Source organism: Coturnix japonica, chromosome Z (assembly GCF_001577835.2).
Source record: "Coturnix japonica isolate 7356 chromosome Z, Coturnix japonica 2.1, whole genome shotgun sequence".
Lineage (NCBI taxonomy): Eukaryota > Metazoa > Chordata > Aves > Galliformes > Phasianidae > Coturnix > Coturnix japonica.
Window position 1 is genome coordinate 65,141,607 of NC_029547.1, and position 17,766 is coordinate 65,159,372.

General features: G+C 38.3%; 1 protein-coding gene across 5 annotated transcripts in view; it reads right to left on the bottom strand.

Moving 5' to 3' along the window:
- Positions 1–247: 247 nt before the first annotated feature.
- The window catches only part of GRAMD2B (GRAM domain containing 2B), a 33,377-nt gene continuing 15,858 nt past the window's right edge, over positions 248–17,766 (bottom strand). For 2 of the 5 annotated variants that reach the window (XM_015850027.1, XM_015850031.2), the window contains exons 2-14: positions 13,999–14,121; positions 12,864–12,951; positions 12,508–12,574; positions 11,716–11,819; positions 8,102–8,197; positions 7,167–7,238; positions 6,965–7,045; positions 6,193–6,304; positions 5,024–5,146; positions 4,748–4,838; positions 4,247–4,348; positions 2,839–2,932; positions 248–1,477 (exon numbers count right to left, since the gene is read on the bottom strand). In XM_015850027.1, the coding sequence (XP_015705513.1) occupies positions 1,436–1,477; positions 2,839–2,932; positions 4,247–4,348; positions 4,748–4,838; positions 5,024–5,146; positions 6,193–6,304; positions 6,965–7,045; positions 7,167–7,238; positions 8,102–8,197; positions 11,716–11,819; positions 12,508–12,574; positions 12,864–12,951; positions 13,999–14,121 (1,195 nt within the window). In that variant the 3' untranslated portion in view covers positions 248–1,435. The remainder of the gene's footprint in view (positions 1,478–2,838; positions 2,933–4,246; positions 4,349–4,747; positions 4,839–5,023; positions 5,147–6,192; positions 6,305–6,964; positions 7,046–7,166; positions 7,239–8,101; positions 8,198–11,715; positions 11,820–12,507; positions 12,575–12,863; positions 12,952–13,998; positions 14,122–17,766) is intronic. The other 3 variants (XM_015850030.1, XM_015850029.1, XM_015850028.1) reach the window with 3 other exon arrangements.

The following is a 17,766-nucleotide window of genomic DNA, read 5'->3' on the forward strand; positions in this document are numbered from 1 at the left end:
TGGAAGTAGCATGATACAAATCACAGAATCATGGAATGGCCTGGGTTGAAAAGGACTACAGTGCTCATCCAGTTCCAACCCCCTGCTATGTGCAGGGTCACCAACCACCAGCCCAGGCTGCCCAGAGCCACATCCAGCCTGGCCTTGAATGCCTGCAGGGATGGGGCATCCACAGCCTCCTTGGGCAACCTGTTCCAGTGCGTCACCACCTTGTGTGAAAAACTTCCTCCTAAGTCACAGCACTGAGTTGCTTGTTTCAAAAAAGTTTATTTAAACAAAGTAAGGTACATTTCACAGAAATGGTTATAAAATGCAGAGCATATATAAACAGTTATATTGCATATACAAGTGGTCGTTAACCTAAATATTGCTTTTTCAGATGAACCACCCTGCTCTGTGAATCAGAAAGCTAAAAAAAAATCCAAAAGAGTTATCCCATTAGGTAAGGTGAAAAAATACTGTGATATAACAAAGCAGACGTCCACCTTTTCTTTCAGTTTAACAACATGGCAATAAAAATAATTTCAGTAATTTCTATTATGTGGAAATATCTGTTCCATATCAGGACTAGACTTATATAAACCGGAATATGAAATATACTTTCTTAGCCAACCAAGACTCCATGCAGGTCTAAGGAAAGCTAGCTGAGATCTCCACACTGATAAATTAACTTAAAGGACAGAGACTTAATGAGCTGGCAGGAAAAACAGCTGGTTTTCCGGACAGACATGTCATGCCCATAATGTTATTCACAAGCAACTTAATGCTGAGTTGGCAAGTTCACACATATTTCAAGCTTGACTTTGATGTACGATGAATCCCCAGTAGAAATGGACTTTATGCTCAGCAGAGATACAGTGCCACAGAGCATGGAATTGAGCCTTTTTGCAGCACCTGAGAGCCCGAGCAGACATCAAACATTCAGCACTCCACAGAATCAAACCCAGAGGTGTTTGGTTTTAATCTTTGGGATGATAGGATAGAATGAAAAAAGCACAGCCCTGATCCATAGCCACGGTTGTGAGACACACCAGGTCATTCACACAACACGCCAGCATACGAATTGTGCCTGAATTTCTTATTTACAAGTACATGAAAAGAGGCAGAAAAGAAAGGCTGAGGTAAAAGGAGTTGCATCAGGTTTGCACTGGTGCAAGGAAAATCAAACAAACTGTAAAATCCATTAATTACTTCACACAGAACAAAGAAGGGAAACAAAACAAAACAAAAAAAAACCCCTTATTTTGAAAACATGCACACAAATGTAGCTGTTGAACAATAAAATGACTTTCTGTGTTGTGACATGAGCATCAGCAGTTTAACCTTGGCTTGGACTGAAAATAAAGAAGCTTGAACTCTGTCCAGCAGAGCTCCTTTGGATCTGTTTGTCAAGCGGGATGAATGAAGTCTGAAGCAGTCCAAGAGCACAAACATTTCATTCACCATCTTCAAGCAGTTTTTGTAAGTTATTCTGTATCTTAGAAAAAGAGACAAAAATGATTGGGAAACAGAAAGCGTTATCCTACATTCTTAAGAAAATCAAGACATTCTTCAGTATATTCTCTGTGTGCTTGTTAGTTCTGTCACAGCTATTTTTACCAGTGCTTTTTGTATTGAGAGTATTCATATTAAATGACAGGAGTCAAAGGAAGCATCTAGATATGATCAGTCAGCAGAATGCTTAGCTGAGCAACTGAAACCAAGCTGATATCGCTTACAGGTATCTCCTGCAACCTCCCATGGGTTCTCTTCTTCATCAGATAGGAGATAGGAGAACAAAACTAGAGCTAGAAAGAAATTTTCAATACATTCAAAATTTTGAACTCAATCAAAACACAGTACGAGGCTTTGGACATAGAAGTCACAGCTTCTAAGTTTCAGTCATTTGAATAGTTTTAGATCAGCTTCAGCTGCAGAGGCTTATGTATGCAGCAGAATAAGGTCTTCCAGTCACAAGCCCCTATGCCCATGCACTATTGATTATATTCCCTCAGATACACTGAAGGCAATTTAAAGCAGTCACATCTTCAGCATGATTGGCACAGCCCTGCTTTAAACAGCTGCTTTATCTGTTCTCCATCTTCTTAACAGTAGAGAGAGAGGAATGCAGCGGGACACATCCCCAGGCACGTGTGATCACAGTATCTTAGTAACTAGCAGGTTAGCAGCCACAGAAGCTTTAGCCACAGTGGAAAATTACCTTCCAAGACAGCTTTAGCATACTTTAGCACTGAACATTTACAAACTGGAAGTGTGATTTTTCATTTTTAACCTAGGTAGTTTCTGTGAAGTAGTTTATAATGCTGCAGCCCCACAAGAAGGGGGGAAGAGATGACTATTTGCACTGAAACTTTTGCATTAGTTTTGCTATTGAAGCCAGCTGAAGTCAATCACCAGCACTTCTCACCGAGCACAAAGCAGTTCAACAACTGCAGTAACTTGAGCATATGATTTAGTAGATTTCAGCCAGTTTTGCAGTAGAGCCAAACAATGTTCCAACTACCGGCTGCATCAGCTACATGCAGTACTCATTTAACTTGACTGAGAAGCAGTTGGCAGTCTGGACTGTTTTGCAGTGACAAGGGTTCAGTTCTGTAGACACTAAATGAAATAAGTGCATGACTTAAGACTCTAATTCAGGACCAAGAGTCACTTATCTGCGAACAGCTGAATGCTCCAGAATCCGGCTGCCTTTTGCTGTGTTTCCAGGTGGAGAATATGAATACACTAGCTAGCTTACAGCCCCCCAAAAAGTGCACCCTCCAGTAAAACATGCAAGACATTCAGGCAGAACCCAATGAGTGTTACCAGATTTTGCATCACATCCTACAAAGTTACCTTTTCCAATTTCATAAGATTAGCAGTTAACTCGTCACAGAAGGCATCAGCATTAATTTGCAGGTGAGACTCCAAACGTTGGTGCACTGGATGTCTGTCAAACAGAATGAAGAATTTCGTGAGGTGGAAATGAGAAAATGGAAAGCAGAGCTGAAAGACACATTCAGATACGAACAGTTTGAATGGTAACACTGTGAACTGTACTTGTTTACAGAAACAAAGCCCTGAGTCACTTCTGTACTTCTGGCTACATTCCTTACGTTGTTTCACTCCCCAGAAGCTTAGAGGAAATAGCTGTCAAGTTTTCCAGTTTGAAATAAGCTGAAGAGCTGCATAAGTTCTGTGTCTTGTGACTTAGAGAAAACCAAAAAGCGCAGCCCTTTGACACAATACAAGTGCACATCAGGTCATCCTGTATCCCTGCTTTAGGATCAGAACAACAGAAAACAGGATCTTTCTGTGCAAGAGTGCTTCAGATGATCCTGTTAATTGAAATAAGTAAAAAGTGGGGAAAATGGCTTTTAATATTGCCTACTATTAAGTAAGTTTACCCTTCTCCCCATTGTATTGGTAAAATACAGCTGCAAGCCTGTTTAAGATAAATCACCATTTCCTTTTCTTTCCTCTTAAGAGCCTGGCTTAGTCACGCATGCAACTCATGCTGCTTCCAGCTGTGTCCTGTGGAGCCTATGCAGCACAGTCATTGTTCAGGACAACAATACGACCAAGTCTGAAACACTCTGCAGAGAGCTCCATTCCACCTGGGTACAGCTGTCCCCTTTTTCAGGCAGTGCATCACTAACTGTGCTGTGTCACAGCAGAATTTGCAGAGAGGTTTCAAAATGATTATGTCATGTTTTCCAGGGGAGCTCAGAGAAATCAAGTCATAAGAGCGAGAGAAGAGTTAATCCAAATTTAATACTAAATAAACTCTTTGTACTTTCAGCATCCAGCTGAACTCCCTTCTGTCCTAAGTTCTCTGAGGACACCCATATGACCCGCTCAAAGAAGCTCAAAGCTCCATAAAACACCCTAAAAGTAAGTCAGAAGCAGATTGCAAAATACCACCTGTCATTGTAGGTTAATGAAGTGACACTAAGACCAAAGTCATAGCTTTCTCACAGAATCATTATCTGGAAAGAAGCTCATTTCAGCAGTTTACATTACTGCTATTATCAGAGTTATCTGAAATATCCGGAAAGCAATATTACACCATGCAACATGCTTGCATTAAAAGTCTTGAAAGGAAACCTGTGAGATGAGGCTTGTGCAGACAAAAAGAACTACATTAAGTTTCATGAGGGCACAGCAGTAACATAGAAGTTTCTGAAAAGACTGGATTATTATGAGATACTGGAGAAGTAATTTCTTTTTTTCTTAATTGAAAGGGTTATAGAGTCCATCTTACTCCTTAACATGTGAATCAAAAGATGCAATGGAGATAAGACGTTCTTCCAGGACATTGATTTTATATCTCATGTAGAAGGTAGAAAATATTAAAACACAGACACTGTAAGAGGAAGAAAAAAAAAAAAGATATATCAGCTATGTTTATATGGATGTGGGAATATCAGACATACCTCACAAATGCAACACTAAAAGACATTTAAATCATCATGCTGCACAGGTACTGGTGGCATTCAGATAGTTCTGAAAGTCTGAACCTTGAGTGTGGCTCTGCTAAGTGCAAGCAGTTAAACTCTTCAACAACTCCTGAACCAAAAAACCCTTTGCTTTTAGAAGTAAAAGGCCTGTTAAATAGGTCTGTCCTGGCATTTCTAGTTCTGAAAAGATATAAAGGCCAAAATTCTAATCAATTTCCACTTTTTCAAGCAAAGCTGAGATAATATTAATCTACATTTAAAAAGTCTGAGAATCTCAAGAATCTTGATATCAATTGGTTACTTACAGAACTGCATAAAATATAAGTATGTGGTTCAGAGATAAGAGCTTCTGGAACTTAACTTTGTGGAAGAATCCGAAAGGTTCAGAATGACCTGCTAGGGAAAGAACACGTGTTATTTTGATCAGGAAACACCAGACACAATGGCATTTTGAAGCATGCAACAGATAATATAAACTGAGAGACAGACAAGAAAGAAATCTTCCATATTATGTCAACTGACATAACTACATGAATTTGTCCCAACTAACTTCAGCTGAGGATCTGCCCTTAATTTCCTACCATTTCGAATGCAGTTTCTGGCTTTCCCTTCAGGCACCCATTTACTGCGTGCATCAGAGCGGACAGACTTTGTTTCAGTCTTTGAAACTTTCAAGTGAGTCTGTGTCTCAACAACATGATAATCTGTCAAAAGAAAGATTTTTAATAAAGCTGAAATATGGGGTCAAAGGAAAACATTTGTAGCTTGAGTTAGTCTAACAATTAAAAACATACACACACAGTAAATATCAAATTAAACAACCCCAAACCATACCACTAAACAAAAGAGACATATGAGAAATGAAGAGTTAACTAAAACTAGGCTTACTGAAAATTGTTATATATATTTTGTATCTGTAATCTTTCATTTCAAAGTAAAGGTTTCTCATTGTTCAAGGTCAGTGTTCAGACAGAACCAGAAAAATAACAGAACAGCAACATATGAATACGTTAATATATAGTAACTGCATAGCAGACTAACACCCTAGAATACTTTAAATAACCTACATAGATACCCTTCATAAAATGAGTCTCGCCATATTTATCAACTTATGTGCACTGTGTTTCCACACAGTGTTCCTGCTAACAAGGTGAAAAACTTGAAGAGTATGATACTACAAATAGTAGAGTTAAGAATGAACAGATGACCAGAAAGAATAGAATTAAGGTTTATAAACCAGAAACACAAAGTCATGTTAAGAAATAGTCTTGATTACTAAAATCCAGCACAGTACAAACATTTACTTGCGCCGATTAGAAGACATTTCTTTATAACTTGAGCTATTTTACAATAGTTTATTTATTTATTTATTTATTTATAATTAAAAATGAAAAAGAAGGGGGAAGGAGAAGGATCAGGGAAGGGGAAAGAAGAAGAGGAAGGAAACATGAACATTTGCTCAGCTATATCTTTGACAGCACAATTGATAAGTACATGAAATAGATGGTGAATGCAGTTGGAGTCAGTAGAGATAAATCAAGCCTGATGCTGAAAAGGCATTGTTTAATTCTGGACTGCAAAGCAATATAACAAGGGAAATTCAGCTTTGGCAACTTGGAGGAAGACCAAACGTAACCAGCCTGCAGGATTGTGGAGAACACAGATCTACCTCTACAGCAGAAGGAATTACAGAAGCAAAACTGAGAGCTAATCTGTTCGCATCCTCTTGGAGCTCCACGACCCCACTCACCTTGGAAGCGTTCTAGCTCCGGGGTCTGTGAGCCTGTGCTGCTGGACTCCTCCATCTCTTGTCTCTGCTCCTGTACTATTCCATCCAGATCAGAATAGTCTTCGTTGAAATCCTGATGGGGAAACAGTCACAGCAAGTCTAATTAACCTTATTTCCTCTGAATTCCCTGTAGAAACTGAACTAATAATTACATGTTTAAAACTGGGACCAGAAATAACCTTTGATATCAAGATGTTGAGACTGGGTTAGCAAAATAAGCAAACCACTTGCAACCACCTGAATTTAAGACTCATTCCCTGCCTTAGTTTAAGTGAAGACATTAACTATGCCTGTAAAAGGAAGACTGCTAAACAAACAGTCCTGAAAAGTCATTTCTAGAGTTAGAATCTGGTCATCACATGTGGAGAAACAGCTCTTTCGGCTGCTTGAATTGGCTCACAGTGCAAGGATTGTAACAAGAAACACTGAAAATAGTTAATGTCAGAGGAAGCAACCAACTGCTAAGTACAGAGAACTGTGAAATCTCACAGCAAAAGAAATATGTAGGGCATACATACCTTGTAATGTATATAAGACATACATTGTATATATCTACTTAGATCAAACTATACCTATGCTAACCATACTCACTGCTTCTTAATGTTAAGAAGTTCATGGAATTTTTCCTAACAGATATCATGATTTTCTTTGGTCTCCTTCCTTCAGACATTATAGGTAGGATTGGCAATGCACAGAGCAGCGCAACAAAAGAGCAAATATTGAAGCTGTTTACCAGGGACAGAGTTGTAGGACGATCAGACCTGAAGCTGTTTTCAACAGAAGATGGATTGGGACTGTTGCCCATACTTGTATCCTGAAAAAATAATGCAGTACCTTTAACAAGAAACACTCCTAGCAATTGCCCAGCACTTAGAAGTGGGAAAACAGTAACGATGAACATAAAGCTGCATTTCTTCATTCCCATTCGTACTTACCTCAAGATGTCTACATATAGATTTTAGTAGCTTGTAGGTTGTATCTCTGGAGAGTAAGGAGACGAACATATACTGAAAAACAAAAGTTCCAAAATCATCTGAGAAAAGACACACAGTACAAGCTTCCTTTCACCTCACTAAAACTGACAGTGATCTGATCAGCAAAACCTCCTACTTTCCAGAACCTTCATGTAGCAAGGAAAACCTCCCCTCCTTCTGAGGCTGAGACCTGAGGTTAATCACAGGGAACACAGAACAGGCACATAAAATTACAACATGGTCCAGATCTATTATGTTTATTTGTTGGTTTGTTTGTCTTAAAAACTCTCCATGGTAAAATAATAAATTAGTTGCCCAAATCCAAAAAACATTTCTGCAGAGAAAAGGGGTTTCTTCTAAAGCTGCTCTTGGCATAATCACATTTTCTAATGATTGATGCAATTACTACTGAGACTGTAGGGCGAAACTGCATTTTGCTGCATCTACGGTATTGCTGATAAGAGACCCAAGAAAAGGTCAGAACATTGTAAAGAGCTGCCAGCAAGGCAGATAACCCTCCCTGCATGCACTTCCAGACCCATTTGTTTCTGATCCATAAGTGCCACTACACAGAAGTCTTGAAGAATGAGGAATGATAGTTTACAGGCAACACCTAGTAACAAGAGGTTCCATTTCTTATTTTCTCATCAAGTTCTACATAGCCCTTGTTTGACACCTGAGGAGGCAGAAGTAGCTCAAATTATCTGGTAAGAAACCAGACCCACTGGGATCCCAAATCTAAACGACTACATGTGACCAATTCCTCTACCTACTTAAATAACCACCTTCAAGAATCTCTCATGATATGAGTGCCAGTAAGTAGAGAGGACAAAAGATGTTGAAAAATGAAAAAGAAAGCAGGCAGGGTACAACAGCATTGTGCTCTGTGTACTTACTCTGTCTGTGACTGTTGCTATGATCAGAGCATTTGGCACAAGAAGGGCAGTCTTGGTTTTCTTCAGAAGTGTCACTGAGAGCACAGGTATGCTGATCTACAACAAGACCATTGCAGTATTAGTCCCAGTACATGCATACAAATCTGCATGCTGTTTCATAATCAGCCAGCCTACCAACTGTAATAAGCCATACTTTCAGTGCTCTCCACGTGAGGATTTCTCCTCTATGTCCCTGCTTGCTAACAATTCATATTGAACAGGTACTTTTTCAGATTAATACTATTTCTTAATTATTTTTAGTTCTGTTTTCATCAGATGTACTTAAAAGACCAGAAGCTTTGTTCACTGTAGATCTGCAGAAGAAAGTATTCTTCAAGCTAGGCATTTTGCTTAGGAACAAAAATCAGACAACAGCGTACTGAAGAATAAACATATAGCTCTTTTCGCCACCTATAGATCCTTTCATTTGCATGGAACAGCCGAGTAAAACAGCTTGTCGACCAGTATCACTGAAAGATCCAATACCCACATGCTTTCTGACTCACTTATACTGATTCCTGTGTCTGCCATCTAAACTACCTACATTTACATTGAAAAGTTCCCAAATTTCCATCCTGCTTTGTGCTTTTATCCAACTCCATTGGTAATATGTGCGGTGCTATGCCATATTCAGAGTATTTCAGTTATAATATTCTGCATGGGATCTTTCTGTAAATCTTGTATTACAAAGGACTGAATGGCTGGTTTGACTTGCAGTTGAAAAGCTTACAAAGTTAGGCAAATAAAATTATACAAGATACACATGGATAGGCTACAGCTTCTGCTGCGGATACCTTTGTCTCGATAGCCTGAGAAATTCAGAACTAAAAGTGACCATAGATTGAGTGCTGAGTGATCAGAGCACGGAACTAAAAACACATTAATGCAGGAGAGTAAAGACTCCCTGTGCAAGTTCATAAAACTTTATTAATGTTTGTTCAGAATAATAAATGCAAAGCAATACCAAGCCATTAAATGAAAATATATATATATATATGTTTTTTGGCTTCATCTGAAATGTGTTTCATCTGGATGCAAGATAATCAGCCACTGTTTAAGCATGGCGAGCCATTCCTCTGTCATCCGCAGGCCAGAAAAAAGAGAAAAAAGCCAACCACAACAAAAGCCAACACCTGTAACATTATATTATTCATAGGCCTAAGCCTGTGTCTAAGAATCTGCAAATCTGGACTCATTTTTTTCTGCTGATTATTCTATTTTCTATTGATTATTTATTCTGTTTGCTCAGCTTTAGAGGTCAAGTCTTTTGAAAATAGGTTAATTAAGTAGATCCTCTACTGTACTTTTCCTGAACTGAATGTTTTCTTGATCCAGAAAGATTTTATAACACTTCTGTTCAAAAAAGGCTGCTTCTTGAGTGGAAAGAAGGGAGGAGATATGATGCTTGTTTGACAGGAAGACAAAACCAAACAAAACAAAGCAGAACTGTCATGTAGTCAGAATACAATTTGCATTGCTGAGAGAAACCAACAACAACCGTAACAACCATTGCCACCACCAAAATAAATGACAGCACCAAAATAAATGAAACCTACCACTCCCAAAGATTTTTCAGCAGAAATCCTGCAAATTGCAAATGTGGCTTAGAGGTTTTCTAATTGGTTCAGCCCACCTCAAAGAACTTCAAGTAAGAGATGTTAATGGCATTCTGCTGCATGCAATTTTGATGGATAACATTACTGTAATCAAGACTAAAGAATACTTAAGTGGGATTAAGTACTTGCTTGCTGCACTCTTACCTAAGCATTAGATTAAAATGGGAAAATCACTGCAAGTGTTCTATTTCTATCTATCTGGAGTAATAATTATTTCAGGAAACAAGTTCATATGCAGGCATCTTGAAAAGCAACTAGGATGATGAAGAAAAGACTGCAGGTCAACACATATAACCAAAATAGAACAACCTGGAAGGACTGCAAAGTCTTTCAAAGCCTGCTAAGTCCTGCAGAAGGATTCTTTTATTTCTGAACACACAGAGTGTTTACATTGCATATTCAAATCTCCTTCCATGACTATTTCACCCACCAAAGGCCTCAATAGAAAAAAATCTGTGTGTAGAAGAACTTGGCATGATAAACTTAATAGAATATGTAGACCTGCTACTTCTCTCAGCAGTTGGGTTATGACTAAATTTGAATTGTTTCAAAGCCTGTGTCAGGCCTGATTTTCTCCTCCACTATTACATGAGTCTTCATTATATGCCCAGTTTCTCTGTTGTTTCATTGATGATATGTCTAAAAATCTATGTCTGCTATATGTGACTGAATCAAGCATTAAATATTTGAAAGCTGTCCCACAGTTTGGAGTAGGCCCATGCACATTCATTTGTGCTGCACAGGACACAGACAGTAACTTCAATTTTATTGAGACTACCTGATGGGACAGATGCTATGAACTTAAATGATGGTATCCAATCCTTCATTAATTTTTATTTATTTGGCTTTCACTGACATGCACACCAACACCATATGTATTAACATACTACCAATACTTTATTAATATAATCCATCATCTAGGAAACAATAGTCCAGTTCCTTGGCCTAATATGTAGCAAGTTACAGAGCCAGTCTTAGTAATGTGTGGCTAATAATATTAATCATTTTTTTTTTAAACATACTCTACATTCTTAAGGTCCCTGTCGAAGATACATTGTGCTCCATCACAACAGCTGTCAGCAAAGAAATAAGATAATGTGAACTCTCTAAAGCGGTTTCAGCATCTGATTCACTGAGAAGGGGTCTTAATCTAACAAGCAATTAACTCAATGAAATACTACAGAAAGAAGCCAAACAAATCCTTACCACATATCATGCTTTTTCACAGTAACAGGTCAAAGACAGAGAAGAGTTTATTTTGACAAAGACCCCAAAACTTCCAAATCAACAAAAATAGATCATGCATATTTTTGGGCCCAGTGTAATTTTATCTACATGCAAATTATTCATCAGCAGGGGATACAACCTTATGCAGGTCATGTCTGTACTAAGAAAAGAGTAATTAGGACCGCCCCAGCTGTTCATGTCCCATTTCTGTTCTTTACACTAGGTTCACAAGTGTAAACCTAGCAGAGTTTCTCTGTTCATGTAGAACAGAAGGAAGAGATAGAAGAATCCCCTCAGGCATGCAGCTCCACTCTGAAGAAAGTTGGAGGTTTTTTATTTAACTGACTGTTAATGAGTGTGCTCGATCCTTCCCACCCTTTCCCCAACTAGTCCTTATACTTTTCATCCTGCCACCTTCCCCTCTTTTCCAAAGGTAACCCAAGAGAGCCACTTTTGTACAGTTACTGCTGTGTGGGTTTGGCAGCCTTTGTAATTCCATGTCAAGTTCTTAAATATTTTTTTTTCTTCAGACAGGAAATCATTAAAGCAAAGACTGGGCCTTTAACAGAAATAGCACTTCTGTTCTAGAGAGACTTTTGGACATAGTCATTCTATTCAGTAACACTTGAAGGTATTAGAAGTTTTCTAGCCTTGCATAATAAAGCAAATTTCAAGTGATGACTAGATTTCTAAGGAACGGCACTACTATTAAGTAGAAATGATTGCACTAACCTTAGTGTCTTTACCAAAAACCTTGGAATGGAAGCAAATCCAGTTTTCAGAAAGGAAGAGCTTTCCTTGGTAAAGAATTTCTTTCTGGAGAGCACAGGTAAAACCTGGGATAAAGTGATATTCTGTAATTTTACACACAACACACATTCACATTTCTTTTGCTTTTTGGGTTTTTTTTTCTTTTCTTTTCTTTTCTTTTTTCTTTTTTTTTTTTTTTTTTTTTTCCCATTACCTGTTTGGATAGATACCATTTGATAAACACTGTCAAATCATCCCTGATCATTGCAGGGCATTTGAACTAGGTGACCTTTAATGGTCCCTCCCAACTCACATGATCCTGTGACTCTACACCTTGATATCCTGAAAAAGTTTTACAAGTACAGAGAAGATTTCACAAGCTTTACTTTAAATCAAAATATATGAAGAATAAAGACTGAAAAGTGTAATATGCAGCAGAGTCCCAGAAGCCAAAACTCTTTGGACAGAGTACCACCTAGATTCCTGCGAAGTTTTAGACAAGCTACAGAAACACTGAACTAGGTTGCTTTGTTAAGAAATACAAAGTGAGCTATAATACCAAAAGATGCTAAATGCATGAAGAATAAAGAAATGTAAGTTTTACAAGACTGTAGCAGAAACACCCCTGCATGCAAACAAAGGCCTTGCAGCTCCAGGCAGCTGGAGTTAAAGCTTTATAAAATTTGGGTACTGCTTTATATATGCTGCCAGAGTTGGCAGATGTTAACAGTATTTTGACCCACAGTCAGCAACAACAAGAGTCTTTATACTTACTTTGTTTTAGTGGTTCATCAATGGAAACATCCAGAAACAGCTTATGAAAGTGTGCATTTGCCTTCAGCTAAAAAACAAAAAGGCCCACCGCCAAAGACACATGCCTTGTTAGATATTCTTACAATACTCATACCACTTCCTGCACTCCCGTTTTCTTCTCCTTTTACCCATTTGTCTTACAGTAAATTGTCATTTTTGTTATATGCCTGTTAAGTTGTTGTCTTGATCTAAGATGAATAAAGGAACCTACATCCTTATCCAACCAGGAATTAGAATACTAGTAAACAAGGGTGTTCTTCCAGTTCTGTATTTGCTCTTATCACTCATCAACAAAAAAAAGTCCATCTTCTCCATACCTGATTTGAGATATGTTTTTTCCTTTCAATCTTGGAATCATTCTTGCTTTCCACTGTCAGAAGTGGACCTTCTGTACTGCTCTTTGTCCTGAAAATAATAAAAAAACAGCACAACAAAACAAAACATGCCACGTAAGATGCTTAACCTCTGTTATCAACAGGACATATTTTTCTGTGAAACACATTAATCTTTCAATAATAACTATCTGATTTTTCAAATACTAAATAGCAATGCATAGGAGTCTGTCTCAGTCTTGAATTAGGCCAGTCCTCCATAATGGCCTATTTTTAACTTATGAGGAATACTTTAAACCACTAGTTGTAAGGGAAATAAAGTTCTAAGCATTTTTATCGGTTTAAGGGATTATCATAGTGCCTAGCTCCATGTTTGTTTGTTTCCAGGCAATGTAAGAAACACTACGCACTTTACTTGTGGCTGCAAACACTGTAGTGCATGGAAATCAATGAGGCAGACAGCAATTCTGGAAGTGAAGTTTTCAATAAATGAAAAAGAACGATAAGTGCCTGTTTTAAAGGAAGTTGTTGTACCTGTTACACCCTTAGCAATTTAAGCTGAAAGAAAAGAACAACAACAACAAAAAAAAACCAAACAACCAAATGCATAAGAAAAACCAAACAATTCTGAATTAGAAAGAGTACAGAGGAAAATCCCTGAGGATGACTAGGAAAATAAATTCTATGACTAGGAAATGAAATTCTGAAGTGTCAAAATGTAAGTTTTACATAACAAGTTATTACGTATTTCTTCAAAGACGTCTCAAAAAAATTAAGTGCTGCTTTGCAATTACCTGCCCTGTGACCAAAACCACATTGCCAGGTTGACTTTTGCACTGTCTGCCCAGTTGAAAGTGAAAGGAATGCATAATTTGTCCTTCACGTGTTTTGTTTTCTTTTTTAATTACTACTTCAGTTTCTATAACAAATTGAACCTGACAGTGCAGGCTCTGGATGTAGGCTCTGCTCTCCTCTTACTTGCTTAGGGTGCAAGTTAACCCACAACTGAGTCATCCAATAAATCTCATTTCTCAATGATTTCTCAATTTCTTGAGTGGATTGTTAACCATTCTGAATTTTTTTTCATTAGCAGAAACCTATCAATGTTCCTGACCATTACCTTGCAAAATCAACTTTCTTCCCATCATCAAAATGCTCCACTTCATTGTTAGCGGTCTGCAGCAAACCAGCAGGTGATTTTCCTGGCTTTCTTCTTTCACTTGTTCCATTTTCTCCGTCAGAACTGCAGGGGGGAAAAAAGAAAGAAAGCAATGTGTACTGCAGGATCCATAACAACGCCAAATGCCACTTAACATATTGTCACTATTGAACAAAATGGAAAAAAAAAAAGTTATGACATCTTAAACACTGAGGTCCTGAAAAGTCTGTATCTATCGACTTGGCGGTGTTATGCCAGGACTTTATATTCATTAGAAAGATGTTGAAGTGTTTATAGGAAGAAAAGTTTTACTCAGAGGGTGGTTAGGCCCTGGAATAGGCTGCCCAGAGAAGTTGTGGACACCCCATCCCTGGAAGCATTCAAAGCCAGGTTGGAGGGGTGCTCTATTGTATGACAACACCGCTCAAGACAACTGGGTTGGCAACAGGTGGTTTTATGGTCCCTTCCAACTGAAGCCATTCTATGGTTTTATGATTATACAATTTCAACAGTTAACAGCACTGGAATTTCAGTCACGAGGAGAGGCAGACTGAAATCTTGCCATGGATATTACAGTGCTCATGACATTTGCAGCTCTGGTTTCCTTTTCAAAAGCAAAGCCTCATTTAGGAAAAATGCACTTCATTTTTAGAACTTGGATCTGATGACTAATGGAAATTACTTTAATTGGCAGGTTGGGAGATAAACATCCTGCATGACAACACCTAACTCTTAACAGAGCATTTTGTGCTTCAGCATTCAAAGAGGACGCTGGATTGTATTTTGCCTCACTTATCTCTTCCACGAGACTTGATCTGCACAAAATTAACAAATGAAGGGCCCACTCAATGTGTGGGCTATTTTTTTCTGACAAAATCTGAACTCTCACAGTGCACTGTCCTTTCATAGCACATAGCACTGTTCCAGGAATGCATACTAAGAAAACAGAGTCAGCAATAAGTGATATAGTAAAGCCCTTCCCTCATCATTTTCTTATCTTAGAAAACATAGAGGAAAAAGCTATCACTAATAGCAAGGTCTGAAGAATGGCAGTACACTAAAATAAGACATGACATATAGATTCACACATCTACACACACCCTCTTAGGGAAGACTAAAGCTCCGTCATGAAAGAAAAGTAAACTATGCTGCCTGTAATCTAAATGCCTGAAGACAAATGAGTGCATTTGCACACACTTTTCATCACAATGTTTATATACACAATACATATATTATATAAATATTTGCATATATATATATATATATATATATATATATACAACTCTATGATGACAACACAGACACTGCCATCAAGCAACACTGCTGTATCAATAGGGATTTTATATTTCCTACTAAGATAACACTTCTGCTGACAAAGATTCCCAGACCAATTCCATTTGCTTTTAGTTAGAGCATAAGATTTTCAGCTTCAACTACGCTTTGGTAAAGAAGATCAGAAGATGTACCTCACAATGTCTTACAGGAGATGTAATGAATTCAGTAGTATCCTACTTCACTGCTAAATTAGGGTTAAAGCCATGGAGTTTTGCCTTGCTGATTCTGAGATTTGTTCTCAAAGAGCCTTATGCTTCCATACAGCAATTATCCCCCATTCTAATCCTTCCCACCACTTAACACCCCACACCACAGGGGCACTAAGTTGACACTTGCTAAGTCAGTTCACATTTATCAAAGGGTCACAGCATTAAAAAAGTTTATGAGGAAAAAATAAATTGTTTCCACGTTGTTTTATTCTTGGATTGGCCCTGCCTGACCACAAGACATCAGAGCTTTTAATTTCAGCCAACATACATTAGAATTAAATAGTCTGATTTAGCTGGAGTTCAATCTTTGAATGAAAAACCCGAATGAGCAACTTTATGTTGTTTAACATCCTATGAGGATAAAACTGTCAAACTAAGGTGCTCTCCACAGTCATAAGACAGCCTGTATCCTCATAGCTCGCAAATCCTGCAAGTATGAGGCCTGGAAAGCCTGCTTATTCTGACAAGGCAATACTCCTGGCAGATCAAAGCGGTGACTGTGTCACCAACCACACTACAAAAAGCTTGTTTTGAGAAAGAACATATGCCCTGGGGTTTGGTGTTCACTTACACCCATCAACATAGTAAGATGTTTTGTTACTCCCAAATACATTATCACTTACCATTCATAATCTCTTAACCCACCCCCCCTTCTCCCAGACAGGTAATAATTGGCTCCAAAACAACTCAATAGAGAGGAGATGCCCTCATAAGTGCATTCTGCTGAAAGCAGTAATAGGGTATGCTCCTCCCAGCCATCAGTCTTGCTATACTTATCCTTCACCCTCTTCACATTGACCTTTCACATAATGAAACAGTACATGAGAATTTGTCCTTGTATTTCTGGTATTTGTAGCTCTATATAGTGGCTAATTTCCTAATAATTATGTTTGAGACTTCAAAAGGAATCTTATTTTAGTTGACTTTCTGAAGAAGGAAAGAACACTGCATGACCTAAAAACATCTTTTGCCAAGTCCCAAGATCCAACCTGGCCTTGAATGTCTCCATTGACAGGGCATCCACAGCTTCTACAGGCAACCTGTGCCTCACCACCCTCTGAGTAAAGAATTTCTTCTTAACATCTAACCTAAATCTCCCCTCTTTTAAAGTCATTCCCCCTTGTCCTATCACTATCAGACCATGTAAAAACTCACTTCCTCTCCTATTGAAGTACTGGAATGCTGCAGTGATGTTTCCTTGGAATCTCTCTTCTCCAGGCTGAACAAGCCCAGCTCCCTCAAACAGTAACTTCTTTACTGTCCACAAGTTGGCTTGGTATAACATATATGGAAATATTTATCACAGATGTAATGACATCTTGTATCTTTCAGCTCATTTAAGTAGTTATTGCATTTACTGGGCAGCTGCAAGCTGATCAAAGGGATTTGTCAAAGAAATTGAACCATAAGGCCAAAACATTAACAGATAGTGTTACCTAAGCTATTCTTACTTGCAGACATGAGTAAATTCGGATTAACTGTTTATTCTTTCAGAAGCTAAAAATGAAATGGAGAGGCTCAAAACATAGCAGAGACAGTCTTGAGGCAAAGATGACTGTAAGGCTGTATGATGAAATACGCTAATGTTTGAAAGGACATTCTGCAAAGTGTGCTGAAGTCATAGGCCACCTCCTCAGCACAGATATCCCTGGGTTTACCATTCCCCTATGGTGAGTTCTCAGCATTCCTTTCACTTAGCCTAAAATTGCCTGAGTTGTAAATCTTCTTTCAGAAGCTATGTCCTGTCATTACATTAAAACTCTTTTCTACCCCAAGCCAGCCTGAACAAACCTTTTTTGGTCATGTAATTGGAGTCTGAAGTGTTTCATCTCATAGCTTTGCATTCATACCTTATATAGTTGAATTATTTCACCCCAGGACTGAAGAAGAATATATATATATTGTAAACTGTCCTGCTCTCCTCTTCATAGCGTATTAGAGTGGTACTGGATAAACCATCAACAGTGCTCAAGGATTTTAGAGCTGTATGTTTGGTCACTTGGGGGCAAAATGCCCACACAGACTCCAGTATCTGCGCAGCCACAGTACAGCACTATGTGGTAAAAACACTGTTTACGGGGGAAAGCACATCTCCTGAAGTAATATGCCACTGAATGCTGTTATGTTCTTACCTTTTCCTAAGACCAAGTATCACTTCTACTGTGCAACTAGAAAGACAAGCATT